Source organism: Capsella rubella, unplaced genomic scaffold, assembly GCF_000375325.1.
Source record: "Capsella rubella cultivar Monte Gargano unplaced genomic scaffold, Caprub1_0 scaffold_8, whole genome shotgun sequence".
Classification (NCBI taxonomy): Eukaryota; Viridiplantae; Streptophyta; class Magnoliopsida; order Brassicales; family Brassicaceae; genus Capsella; species Capsella rubella.
In genome coordinates, this window is record NW_006238916.1 from 3,193,961 (window position 1) to 3,208,084 (window position 14,124).

General features: G+C 37.4%; 2 protein-coding genes across 2 annotated transcripts; one reads left to right on the plus strand and one right to left on the minus strand.

The window, feature by feature from the left end:
- The first annotated feature begins 942 nt into the window (after positions 1–942).
- On the plus strand, positions 943–5,539 carry LOC17876279 (kinesin-like protein KIN-7J). The gene is made up of 12 exons (XM_023780276.1): positions 943–1,173; positions 1,262–1,351; positions 1,434–1,534; positions 1,633–1,746; positions 1,835–1,916; positions 1,990–2,057; positions 2,143–2,205; positions 2,306–2,430; positions 2,511–2,847; positions 2,945–4,705; positions 4,785–5,065; positions 5,159–5,539. The coding sequence occupies exons 1-12, from the start codon at positions 999–1,001 to the stop codon at positions 5,499–5,501; spliced, it is 3,540 nt and encodes a 1,179-aa protein (XP_023636044.1). The 5' UTR covers positions 943–998; the 3' UTR covers positions 5,502–5,539.
- Positions 5,540–5,638: 99 nt separating this feature from the next.
- Positions 5,639–8,915, minus strand: LOC17877188 (protein ACCUMULATION AND REPLICATION OF CHLOROPLASTS 6, chloroplastic). Its single transcript, XM_006279964.2, has 6 exons — positions 8,347–8,915; positions 8,037–8,261; positions 7,667–7,927; positions 6,597–7,587; positions 6,186–6,319; positions 5,639–6,080 (listed from the first exon to the last, which is right to left on the minus strand). The coding sequence occupies exons 1-6, from the start codon at positions 8,860–8,862 to the stop codon at positions 5,790–5,792; spliced, it is 2,418 nt and encodes an 805-aa protein (XP_006280026.1). The 5' UTR covers positions 8,863–8,915; the 3' UTR covers positions 5,639–5,789.
- Positions 8,916–14,124: the final 5,209 nt, after the last annotated feature.

Below are 14,124 nucleotides of genomic sequence, written 5' to 3' on the forward strand. Positions count from 1 at the left end.
AAGTTTTTTAACTCTTAATCAATTATCTTTTTTAGTTTTATAATGTATAATATATAAAAAAACCTTTCATATTCATTTTGGAAAAACTTATTTACATAGGTTTAAATATTAAAATTAAATGATAAAATGGTATAATTAATTTTAAAAATTAAATAATAAAATGGGGTGGATGATGATGTGGCTTAAGGAGAAGAGAGAAAAAGTTAACTTTATATATATAGATATAGATACATGATCCATTGATTTGGAGATCCACACATATAGACGAGAACTGAGAGTAGTTCAATAAGGCAAAAAAATACTCATAAATCCAAGTAATATTGCTAGGGTTTCTACGTTTCTTGTATGACAAGTAAACTGTTAAAACCCTAATATCTTGAAAGAGAGACGAATTCGAGAAAGAAATTTTGGTGGTAGTGCTAAAATAGCCTTGAATCGTTTTGCTGCAGAATACAGTATTTGAAATCTTATCATACACATCAATTAAATTCGTAATTAGTAATTTATAGATTCTGATAACGTGTTTTTTTTTTTTTGTGGATAGAAAATAAGAGTGGATTCTTGGTAAATGCCACCAATGTTTTCAGTTGTGTGTTTGACAAGGCACTATGCATAAAAATTGTTTTCAAATATTTTGATTTGATGGATACTATTTTGTCTAATCTGTATTTTGGTCTTCTTGGCCATTATATGTGTGTTAAGAGCTACGACAGGTCATAGAGTAAAAGGTTACAATCTGTCTGACATTCTTATTTTAGGTTTTAGAGAATATATAGATGTTTGTTTGAGGAAGAAGAAACCTCAATAAAGCCTTTTTGACCTATTTTGGGATTTAGGAATTTGCCTGATTCCTTTTTGTTGCTGCCTTTCTAATTCCTTCATGTTTTTCTTCTCAATCTAGACATTTTTTTTGTGTGTCTCTCTCTCCCTCTCAAGGGGGTTTCAATTGTTGTTGCATTTTCCGGTTGGGATGTATTGAAGGAAGAGAGGGTTAGAAAATGGCGAGTGGCGGAAAGGGGGAGAAGATATTGGTTTCGGTAAGGGTAAGGCCGCAGAACGAAAAGGAGAAGGCGAGGAATGATATATGCGATTGGGAATGTGTCAATAACACAACAATAATATGTAACAGTAATTTGCCTGAGAGATCTCTCTTCCCTTCAACTTATACATTTGGTAAGATGTTCATAAATGTTCAAAGCTAAATTGAGTATTGTAGACTTAATGTAATGATGCTAAGGAAACAAGTTTTGAGTATTTACAGATAAAGTGTTTGGATTCAATTCCGCCACGAAACAAGTCTATGAAGATGGAGCTAAGGAGGTTGCTCTTTGCGTTCTCGATGGAATCAATTGTAACGACAAACAACCTTAAATATTGCGATCGATTTTGTCTTTGTAACTATGAATTAGGTTTGACACATTTGGTTTTTGCAGCGAGCATTTTCGCATATGGTCAGACGAGTAGTGGGAAGACATATACAATGAGTGGTATCACTGAATTTGCAATGGATGACATTTTTTGTTACATTGAAAAGGTCTGAACAAAACCGCAGCGGCATTGACATCTCTGTCTCTTAATTTCTTCTTTCATACGTACGACCAAATAACCACTCTTCTTTTTCATTTTCTTCAGCATACAGAACGTGAATACACTCTGAAATTCTCTGCAATTGAGATCTACAATGAAGCTGTGAGGGATCTCCTAAGTGGGGATAATAATCAACTAAGGCTTCTCGATGATCCAGAGGTAAACATCACTTGTTTCTTGATATTATGCTATACGCTCTTATTATATATCTTTAGACTCACTCAATTCTATCCGTTTGCTTCATCAGAGAGGAACCGTCGTTGAGAAACTTATTGAGGAGACCATACAAGACAGAACACATCTAGAAGAACTTCTTACAGTCTGTGAGAGTAAGTAACACGCCGAGCTTACAAATAATTTAGTTAAGTTGGAAGTTTAACTAATGTACCAGTGTTATTGCAGCTCAGAGGAAGATTGGAGAGACCTCCCTGAATGAAACTAGTTCCAGATCACATCAAATACTCCGGCTGGTACTCTTCGTTCCTCCAGCGTCTTTTTTTGTCTTCGATTGTAGTTTTTCTTTCTCGCTACTCTAAAGAATGCATTTCCTTGCAGACAATTGAAAGCACTGGTCGAGAATATTCTCCTGAAAACTCCAGCACTCTTGCGGCGTCCGTGGTATTGTACAATTATAATGAGTACTGTCAATGATTGATTGAGCTTTTGACCTTTTTCTTTCTCTGATGACAATTGTTTTTGATTCTTTGCGCCTCTCCAGTGCTTTGTTGATCTAGCTGGAAGTGAACGTGCTTCTCAGACTTTATCTGCTGGTACAAGATTGAAAGAAGGTTGTCATATAAACAGGAGTTTACTTACTCTTGGAACAGTCATCCGCAAACTAAGGTTTGATTATATGTCATAGTAAAATCTTCTTCTGTAAACGAGTGGTATTTTAACAGACAGTGAAATTGTTGGAAGTGCAGTAAAGGTAAAAACGGGCATGTACCGTATCGAGACTCAAAGCTTACTCGAATCCTTCAAAACTCGTTGGGAGGAAATGCGAGAACAGCTATCATATGCACAATGAGCCCTGCACGTAGTCATGTCGAACAGTCGAGAAACACCCTTCTCTTTGCAATCTGCGCTAAAGAGGTGACGACAAATGCTCAGGTCAATCTTGTTGTGTCTGAAAAGGCTTTGGTGAGGCAATTGCAAAAGGAACTGGCTCGAATGGAGAACGAGTTGAAGAATCTAGGATCTGCTTCTGGAGACTCTGACTTCTATTCTTTGCTGAAACAGAAAGAGGAAGTGATTGCAAAAGTGATTCCACTCTCTTGAATACTTCTTTATTACATTGCTCTCGTTTTCTCACTAAGAAATCTATTTAATTCTTGAAACTTCTGACCACAAACTGCAGATGGAGGAACAAATGAAAGAATTGAAATGGCAACGTGATGTAGCTCAATCCCAAGTGGAGAATTTACTTAAATCATCAGCTGAAGAGCGGTCTTCTAGGATGGACGAACAATCCATGTTTAGTTCCATGGATTTTGATGCTGATCTCCGAAGAAGAAGCTATGATTTAACAGATCTTGGAGAACCTAGTATCATCAATAAGTTAACCGAGAGGAATTTCGACTTTTTGGAAAATTCTGAAGAAGATGATTTCTTGCTTGATGATAATACCCCTCAATTTTCGAAGCATACCCTATACGATGGCTGGGAGGAGATGGTCGAAATAACTGATGAAAACATGGACGATGTGTGCAAAGAAGTTCGATGCATTGAACCTGAAGCTGAACATGGACAACAAGCAGTAGTCAAAAGCCATGACTCATTAGACGACATAGTTGATAAGAAAGCTATCTCTGAGGTTCTCTCACCTAGGAAGGAAGAAATTTTACCAGCTATGGAATACAAACAAAGCTATGAGTCTTCTATGGGTAATGAGAAAGCCGAGAATGAAGACGTGGAGATTAGCACATCTGCAGGAAAGGAAGAAAATTTATCAGGGTTGGAATACGAACAAAGAGATAACTCTTTTACGGGTAATGAGAAAGCAGAGAATGAAGAAACTGAGATTGGAACACCTGCAGAAAAGGAAAACGTTGACTTATCCTTAAAAACTGTAGATGTTGAGTTGTCTCTAAACGCTAAGCCTGAGACATATGAGCTAACTTTTAAAAAATCAGATTTGGAGATGGAATCATCAGTTGAAGCTCAAGAATCACAGGAATTTGTGAAAGAAGACGAACAAAGGAAGAAAGAAGAAAGGAAAATGAGTCCTTCCACAACGCAAGCTGAGCAATGCTCAAATAAAGATGAAAATACTCAGTCACAACGTCAATCAAAGGAAGACTGTGAATTGAATTCACTCCCTATGACGAAGCAATCAGAAGAGACAGTCGAAGTGGAGTTAGCACCCAATGATGCTAAGTCAAATGAGGATGCGACATTTGGAGATAAGTGGGAGAGAAAACTGCATCAAGACACCGATAGAGATTACAACAAATCATCAGTCAGCAAAAATATTGGGATAGATGATATTGACAACAACATTTCTTATATGGCTTTGAAAGAAAAAGTTAAGGAGATGCAGAAGAAGATTGAATACCTTATGAGCATTCACACAGCAGAACAACAACATTCACCTTCCTTCAGAAGAGAACATAATAGTCCAGAATGTTTTACTACCAAAAGAAGCCGAAGTTGCAGAGAGAATCTCTTGAGTGTTAGATCTCCTCAATGGTTTGAGAATTTGGAAGTGAACAATAATACATCACCTGCCTGGGGGATTATGGGGTTAAAAGCGTCTCCTGGTATACCAATAAGCAAGACTTCCAACACTTCGAGCATTTCCTTTGACTCAGGGAGTTCAACCTCCATTGATGCGCGTAGCCTGAAAGACTATGATCCTGAGACAGGAAATAGCTTCCATGAATTTGTAGCAGGGCTTGAAAAAATGGCACAGCAGCACCACTCAATCGACTCGACACCAGAGCTAGATTATGGGATTTCATATGCCCTTACAAGAACCAAAAGAATTGAGATCAGACAGGAAAGCCCTGCAAAAAATATTAGAGGAAACGAGAATGCATTACCAAATCCTCAGGATATAAATGAAGAAACCAGAGATGCCACCAATAATCAATCAGAGAGCGAGAAGGCTGATGTTTCGGTAAGCCAACAAGTTTCTTTTCTTGGGGAGACAAAAACTTTTGCCGTTTCTCAACAGTTTGGACGATCTAAAATTGCAGGTTGAAGATGCAAAACCTAAGGAAACAGATTCCATAGAGTCTTCCCTAGAGAAACTACAGGCAGCATCTATTGGACAACATTCAACCAATTCTTCAGACTTTGAGAGACAGCAAAGGCAAATAATTGAGCTTTGGGCGATTTGCAATGTACCACTGGTACATAGAACCTACTTCTTCTTGCTCTTCAAAGGTGATCCTTCCGATTATGTTTATATGGAAGTCGAACTTAGAAGGTTATCTTTTCTGAAGCAGACGATATCTAATGACATGGACGCATCAAGGTTTGTCCTGGAAAAGTTTTGCAACAACTCTCAGCAATATCAATCATATACCTATATGTACTAAGCTAACCAGTTCCTTTGGTTTCAAATCAGGATACAAACAATGAAGGCACTCACACGTGAGAAGGAATGGCTTTGCAAACAAATACCAAAGAAGTTTCCATTGAGCCAAAGAATAGAACTTTACCAAAAATGGGGTGTGGAGGTGAATTCAAAGCAGAGAAGCATGCAGGTAGCGCAAAAACTGTGGACCAACACCCAAGACATGGAACAGATAAAAGAAAGTGCTTCTCTTGTGGCTAAGCTGCTTGGATTTGTTGAGCCAAGTCGAATGCCAAAGGAAATGTTTGGCCTAAGCTTGTTACCTAGAACCGAAAACGTAAAATCATCTGGCTGGAGGTTTACCAAATCCTTTTCTGGCCTACGCTTGACCTGATGATAACCAGAGCACATTTATTATACATATAAACCAGTCAGAAGTCTTCAAACTAATCCTTATATTGTGAAAGGCTTGCATGTAAAACATGTCAAGTTCCGGACATAATTTGTACCTGATTGAGAAAGAATCCCAAATTGTATCACTCATGTTATAGTATAGATCAAGGAAAAGGATGTGCCAACAACGTTAATTTTTTTGTGTTCATTTATAAACACTCTAACTTAGAGAGAAAATTTACAAAACAAAGAGAATATTGAAAGCTCAGGTGTACTACATATGAGCATATTATGATGCAAGAACAGAGCCCTCGGTGATTTTCCACCCTGACTTGGACCAGAAGACTTCATATCTTGTTGTGTAGGTTCTGACATCTGTAGCATTGTTTTCTGGATGAACCAAATCAGATAGACAAGCAGACTCCTCCAGAGTTGCTTCAACCAGAGCACGGGTTCCATCTGCTGAAATGGTCACACTGTCAACAGACAGTTTCAACAGTGTATAATCATAGACCAACCCAAGCTGTGCAGTTTCAGCTGCTCTATCAGTCCATATCTTCAGCATTCGCCCATCCAAAACCTATAAATAACCAGAATCATAAAAGGCACCAGGCAACATTCCCATAGCTACAACCAGGTAAACAGCTTCCGCATAATCGATTGAATTGTTGATCTATTCCCTTACCTCTGGCAACAGTTCTATGCGGTGATCATGCCCAAATGCCTGAGACTTGATCTTCTGCCACTTGGAGACTATACTCTCTGCAGTCCTAGCATCCATTCTGGGAAGTGCTTCTGAATCCTCAGTTCTCGCTGACCCTAAATTAGACAAAATTGTACAAAGCCACAGTAAGATAATATCTGATCCTACGTTATCTTAATCAGATATGTTGATAGTGAAATATACATTTGTGTCTACAGTTTGATAACAAAAACTAACGCAGCGGATAAAAATGTTCGGAGTGAAATTTACATAGTAACTTGTTAATCTCGATAATACTTTTAGGACGTGTATTAAAAAGTAAATGAACTACTTTCTTTCTTGTCAAGATATTGGAATAGTTTTGAACAACCCCAGCGGAAATAGTAATCATACCAGTAGTAGCCATGTCAGATTCCATAGTAGAAGCCATATCCTTGCGTTGAAAAGATGAGCTGCTTTTTGGAGGCAAATACCTCTGGGTGAATAGTGCAATCACTCCAATAGCCACACCAGCAGCCAGGATCTTCACAATTGCCTCTTTTACCATATCGGCAATAGACTTATCAACAGTAACTGTTTCAATGGTATTCTTTAAGATCCCACCTCGAACTGCATAATCGTTTGCATCAAAGTTCTCAGAGGGTCTTTCAGTTTCAGTAATAAAGACAGCAGGCTCACCATCATGGTCTATATTGTTACCAACAGGATTTACACTAAACACTGTCTCTTGCGCATCCTTGGGTTCATCTGAGGTTCTATCTGCAAAGCGAGAAGGGAAAACTTTTTGCAATGCTTGCATAGCACTAGCCTTCACATGCTCGGCTCCCATCCTTGCCATTGCTGCAGCAGCAGCTAAAGGCGAACCCTGAACTACCTCCACTCTTTCCAAGTAACTCAAAACCATGGGATCATCATAATAGTCCCCAAGTTTAAAATTGTTATCTTTGGTGTCTCTGAACCTAGGAAAGACAACCCCTGCCAACCAGGTTTCCAACAATTTGCAGAGTCCAGGGAGATCATCATTGTCATCACTATTTGAATTTTCCAATACAAACTCCACAATAGCTGGATTCCTATATTGTGAATCTTCACTATCTAAGCCCAACCACATACGGCATTCATCAACTTTTCCTATAAGCAGAGCACAGAGTCCCCTTTCCAGACCAAAGTCTATCTCCCAGTTATTTCTTGTATCATACAACATCGCAGGAATCTCCATAGCCATTACTTTAGCCTGCTGAAGTTGCTGGAATTGCTTATCAGCGTCCTGTAAAAGGTGTGGCTTCTTACCTATAAAAGCCTGAGCCACAAGCGCAAGTGCAACTTCGTAAACTTCAAATGACTCTGCTGGAATATTGCTTGGAGTAGCTACAAAAAGATCAACCTACAACCCAAGGTTATATTAGAATGAGGAACTAAATAGAGTTAGATAAAGAAAGAAGAAAAGTATCTAAATTGTACACCTGCTCAGCAGCTGTCATTCTAAGAAAAGCCTCATTCATAAACTTTTCACGGGTTAAACCCCCAACAAGAGCTGATGCTCCACCTCCTCCAACAGACCACAATATATTGCGTACACCTCTCAAACCGTTTAGTCTTTTCGCAGCGTAATTATCATCAAGCGGTAAGCCAAGAAGCTCCAAAACATAACGTGGAGTGATCTCTTCCAAAGTCTCATCAATCTGTGCACGTAAATCTGGCGCAAGGCTACTTGCTCCTTCCTCCTACAAAAAAACTCAAGAACTAAGTATAAATCCAAACAAGTTCTTATAACTCCCCCATAACAAACGCATCCAAAATTCATCAAACTATCCCCAAAACAAGTCAAACTACCTGCAAAAGCTTCAGAGCTTCCTCAACGAACTCATAACCAGTAATAAAATCAGGTGGTTCCAATGCCATGGCATCCCTAGAGATATCTAGAAACGCAAGCGCCATAACTAAAACCACATCTTGCTTAAACGACTTAGGCAACCTCTCTTTAAGCAGAGCTTCTCCTACCCGAAGAACAATCTCAGTCTCACCAGCTTCTTGCAATACACAGAGAGCACCAGGAACCTTCAGTAGATATCCAAAGAGAACATGATAAAGTTCTTTAAGAATCAAAACGAAGAAAGACTATTCCGAATTGAATAGAAATTACCTTTTCCCAAGGAACCTCAGTGATAACTGTAGCTTCCTCATCATCAACAAGACCTTCATTGTACTCTCTTCTAGACCGAGGATTCGAAAGAGTTTCACAAGCAGCTTGAAGAATCTGTCTCCGGCTGATCAAAACGTCGTCACTGAACCCGAATTGAGGCGGTTTCGAAACCCTAGCTTCGAATGCTCGTCTGATTCCATCAGTTAAGAAATGCGTTTGAGCTCCCAATACCTGGTAGAAATCGATGGGAATAGGAATGTGGCGTTCGGGACGATCAATAGATGGTGGCGGAGAGACGAGAGTGGCGGTGGCGGTGGCGGTGGTGAGGGAGGAGGAGGTGGAATCGGAGGTGAAATTGAAGTCGGAGAGAAGACGGTCAGCCCATTTGCTGGCGGAACAAGTTGTTGTAGTGGAGGTGTTGTGGTGGCTGCTACGCCGGAGTTTCGTCGTCGACGGTGGTAGTCGGCATAATTGGAATGGGAAGAGGCCAATGCCGACGTGACTCAGAGCTTCCATGGGAGAATCTTTTTGAGTCCTTTAATTACAAAATTTTCATTTTTCTTTTGTTTGTTTTCATATACTGAAGAAAAGAGGTGTTGGTCGTTTAGGGTTTATGGTACTTTGATTTTGATTATTTAGAAAATATCTTTAAAAAGAAATGGTGAAATATAATATTTGAAATTAAAATGAGTATCGTTTTATTGTTGAAAAATGGTAAACATAAAAACATATTCAATTTGAACTTCTTTAATATTAAGATTTTGAATTTTGATTTATGAATAATAATTTGTAAAGTACTATATATTTTAATATGTGGTACACCGGGTGAACTGTTTTTGAAAACTAAAATATGAAAATTTTAAGTTGTAAGTTGTATTTTTTTGTTTTAATTAGTATTTAAGATTGTATAATTTTATTTTGATTGTTAATTTTAAGATTTCGTCAGCGGTATACCACAAATAATTTACTTTGGCCTAATCGTAATTTGATTAACTTAATCAAATATATCTAATTAGGTTCGGACCCGCGCTTCAGCTCGGGGAAATCTTTACGTATATATATAACTTTTAACGGATTAGAATATATTATATTTTAATTTTATTGCAGTGTAGTCGATTTCAGTGAAATATATATTTGTGTAATAAGTTTAAATAAAATAATAAAAGGAAAAAGTTAGTAAATAATATATATTGAATTTTGATACAATAAAAACAGTGAAAATTTAACAGCACTAAATAATATTTATAAATAAATTATTCAGTTTGACTATTTTTGTAGTATAAGTAAGAATATACGTAAAAATTACATTCTTACAATATATTTTTTGGAAGGTACAACCCGTAACAGAATTTATTTCGTAAAAACATTATTCTTAACTCGCTCTACCATTATAACTGTGAGTTTAACAAACTAACCCGTGAACTACCTAAATTTTACATAGTTTGATATATAATATATTTTATCAATAAAATTATGTCTCCAAAACAAATATTGTTAATATTTTAAACTCTAAATTTTTTTTTATATATTTGAACCTTTTAATTATAATATTTTGAACCTTTTAAAATTTTGAATATGCTTATGTTATAATGGTTATAATACTGGTCATACTTATAATGGTTCAAAATCATTGTCCAAAATATTTAACCGAGTGTAGTTGAGTATTATATGTCCGTTTTGAAAAATTAAAATTGCACCATATGCAAAAAAAAAAAAATGTTTAGTATAATATCATAAATTAAAAAATAAGATTAAATAACGGTGAAAGAAGAATAATTTTTAAAAATATATTATATTAAATTAGTCAAAGAAATATTACAAAATCCTAAACTCAGTTATGGAAATAATATAGTCCTAAAAATACATATGGAAAGTACCCAATATATGTACTCAAACCCAATTTAATATCCAATTTTGAAGTATCCAGTTGTTAAAATCGGGTCAATATTTTAATTTTGACCCGATCCGTATTCAATTTTTGTACTTCTCTTTTACTAATATAGAGATACCCTTCTATTTCACAAAGAGTGTCATTTTAGCATTTTTACATAAACTATGAAAATAAAATAAAAAATTCATTTTTACCTTTTATTAATGTACTACATAATACCCTTTCTCTAATTTATAAGCTGAAATAGTATGAACAAAAAAGATATTAAATCTTAAGAACTTCAAAGGAAACACAAAACGACAATCTTTGTAAAATAATATTAAAACCTTAAAACGATACTATTTGTGAAACGGAGAGCGTAATTTAATAATGAAGAATTACTTTTGCAGCACCAAATTAATAATATTTTAAATTTAAACTACTACTAATCTAAACTCGTGCAACTTTCTAACCACGTTTTGTGATATTTCTAACTTTTGTAAACATTCATAATATTTTCATTTTTTTTAAATAACTGTAATAATACGACGTCTGTTTGCTATTCACAATGTCACCTCACTCTCACGCTCTGAATCAGCATCTCACTATGACATGTGGTATATGAGTCAGTATATATTAATGTTAAATTGACACTATCTTCTTAATATTAGAAGAGAAGTACAAAATTGAAAATTATTAAACTTTGGCCAAAAATTTAAAAAATTACCCTTCAGTTTCTGATGAAAGAGAGTCTTTTTCAAAATCAATGGGGTATAATCGTAAAACAAAACAAAAAAGGAAATTTAAAAACTATGTAAGATTTATGTGTCTCTTCTTACCCGGTCGAAAATCTTCATGGACCCGCGCAACTCCTGCGGAGAATAAATGACACTAAACATTATTTGGACGTTTTTGGGCTTAAATGTATAGTAACAGCCCAAGAAGATCAAATTCTTCTCTTAATCTTTTTTTTTTGTCAACATCAATAAAATAGACGACTCAAACGAGCCAGGATGTGGGAACTTTGTTTACACACAAACAAATTAGCGGTTCGACACGTGCTCGACGTGCTAACAAATCCGCTTTAAGATTAGAACTACGAGAAACTTTTACTAAAAGAAAAGAAGAAAAAAATACTTCCCTATCCGCGTAAATTTCCTCTAAATATGTGACAAACGCCGGCCATTATGTTGGGGAAGACACCATCTCCACCAGGTCTGAACAGTCTGTAATGAAAGTCATTTCACGTCTCCCTGCTGCAATCATACACTTCATTGCCCACACTAGGGCCTTGACTTCGGTATGTAGTGGCGAAAGACTCCTTCGAAGGTTACCTGCACCCATTGTGGACGTACAATACCAGCCTAAACCTGCAAAAATTTCACCATCCTTCCAAGATCCATCCGCAAAACATGTGTAGCCTGGATAACAAATACTAGGAACCTCGTGAGCTTGAGATAAAACATGCGGTATCCCAGGTTCATTTTCAGCATTCTCCTCTGTCTGCGCAGCAATCCATCATTGTGCCTCGCTCTCTGCCAACCGTAGGACCTCTCTTGGATCCCTATCTATATTATCAAACACCTTTTCATTTCTCGCTTTCCAAATGTACCATAGAATCCAATGATACATCGAACCATCTGAATCCTTTGGTATCCGCCAAAACAAATAGTCCATATTAGCGTATAGAGATGCCGTTGGAAAAACCCCCGTCGCCGTAGGAACTTGCGATAAAGCCCACGTCTGTAAGGCGGGTGGACAGTGAAAAACTGCATGTAGAGTAGATTCTATCTCTCCATATCTGCTACATTGCGGGTCACAATTCAATCCTCTGTTTGCCAAATTAATATTAACCGATATACATCCCCTGAGTACTTGCCATAAGAAATGACGTATCTTGGGGGGACATTTAATCTTCCACACTTGAGCTTGCAATGGGATAGTATCTGGTCCGTATGCATTACCATCCCAACGGGACTCACGAGCTACCCTATATCCAGATTTCACCGAATATTTTCCGGATTTTGTAAAATGCCAAAACCTGTAATCCGGCCCTTGCGGGAACCGTAACGGGATAGCACTGATAAGAGGAACATCCTTCGGGTCGATGAGGGCCTGGAGCATCGGCACCTTCCACGAGCATGTTTGAGTATCAATCAATTGATTAACAGAGAGAGTTGGAAGCGGTTCAACAAGTGAATTGTTTCTACTAGCTGGCCTCGGGCATTGAGCTGGTAACCATGGGTCATTCCATACTGAAATAGAGTCCCCAGATCCAACTCCTTTAATAAGTCCTTTACTAACCAGAGGGCGAGTAGAAATAATACTACGCCAGCCATAAGACGGGGAGTATGATTTGATCAGACCCATTGGATCTGATTTCCGATAATACCGTCCTTTAAACACTTGAGCAAACAAACAATCTGGAACATTTATAAGTCTCCAGAGTTGTTTTGCTAATAAAGCCGAATTAAAATCCTCCACATGTCGGAAGCCCAATCCACCTGAGACTTTGTGCTGACAAAGTTTGTCCCAAGCCAACCAATGCATCCCCCCAGTCTGACCATTTGAACTCCACCAGAATTTGGCAATCGCACTAGTTAGTTTAGTGGTCATCGTTTTTGGTAATCGAAAACAAGACATTACGTACGTAGGTAGAGCTGTCGCCACTGATTTTATCATGACCTCTTTTCCCCCTTTTGACAGGAACTTCGCCGACCAAGCATTTATTCTCGTCTGTAAACGCTCTTGAACAAAGGCAAAGACTCTAGTCTTTGCTCCCCTAAACTTTCCGGTAGCCCTAAATATGTCCCCATACCACCCAGAGTTGTAATACCAAGCACTGTCATTAACTCTGTGCGTACATTGCTTTCCACTAGATGACCAAATTGTACCGACGATTTTGTGAAGTTAATTTGTTGACCCGATACTTTTTCGTACTGCTTAAGAATTCCAAGGATAACCTCACACTGCTCTTTTTTTGCTTGGCAAAAAAATAAGCTATCATCCGCAAAAAGCAGATGAGAAATTGCAGGGCTAGCCCTTGCAACCTTGATCCCCGTGATAAGTTTTGCTGCCTCTGCTCGCTTAATGTTTGCAATTAAAACCTCCGTACATAAAATGAAGAGATAAGGAGATAACGGATCCCCTTGTCTTAAACCCCTTGCCGGGATTATTAAACCTCGTGGTACAATAATTTTTAAGCCCACGTAAATGTTGTACATATGTTTATTTCCTGAAATGGATTTGCAAAAATACAAAACATTAAATATAAAATAGAAAATCACTAAATCCATATGCATAATCACATATTTCTAGCAATCATATTAGTACAATCTTAGCAATACAATGTTTTTTCACAAATTATTGATTCAAAAACATATTATTTTCCAAAAATTGCATCAAGTTCATAAATATTTGACGCCTTTCTAAAGCCTTCTTATATCCGAAAAAGCTACCCTAACATACAAACCTATCTATAAGTACATGTGGTTAAGCGATTCATACAATCACCAAATACACATTTCTCTACTGTACAAAGCAAACATCACCATGTTTGTATGACTGTATCTTTCGCATTCCTTCGTGAATTGAAACTGTTGAATAGTGCTCGGCACAAAGGGGTGAAATGTCGGAGATGTTCGTTAAGGGTCGGGCTAAAAGGTTCGTCTTATAAACCGAAGATCGTCAATTACAATAGGAAATGAATATTAAGTCTCTTCGACACTTTAAATGACTAAAGACGAGCTCTCTGATGTACTTTTCGTCCTCTTTGATGTACCTGATGTCTTGTCACATCACGTCCCCTTCCTTTTATAGGCGGATGATGTGACAGGACACCGACTTTAGGTCAAGACTTAGCGGGCCGATCGTCATGGGCCGACCGTTCTCGGCCCGAATCCTAACTG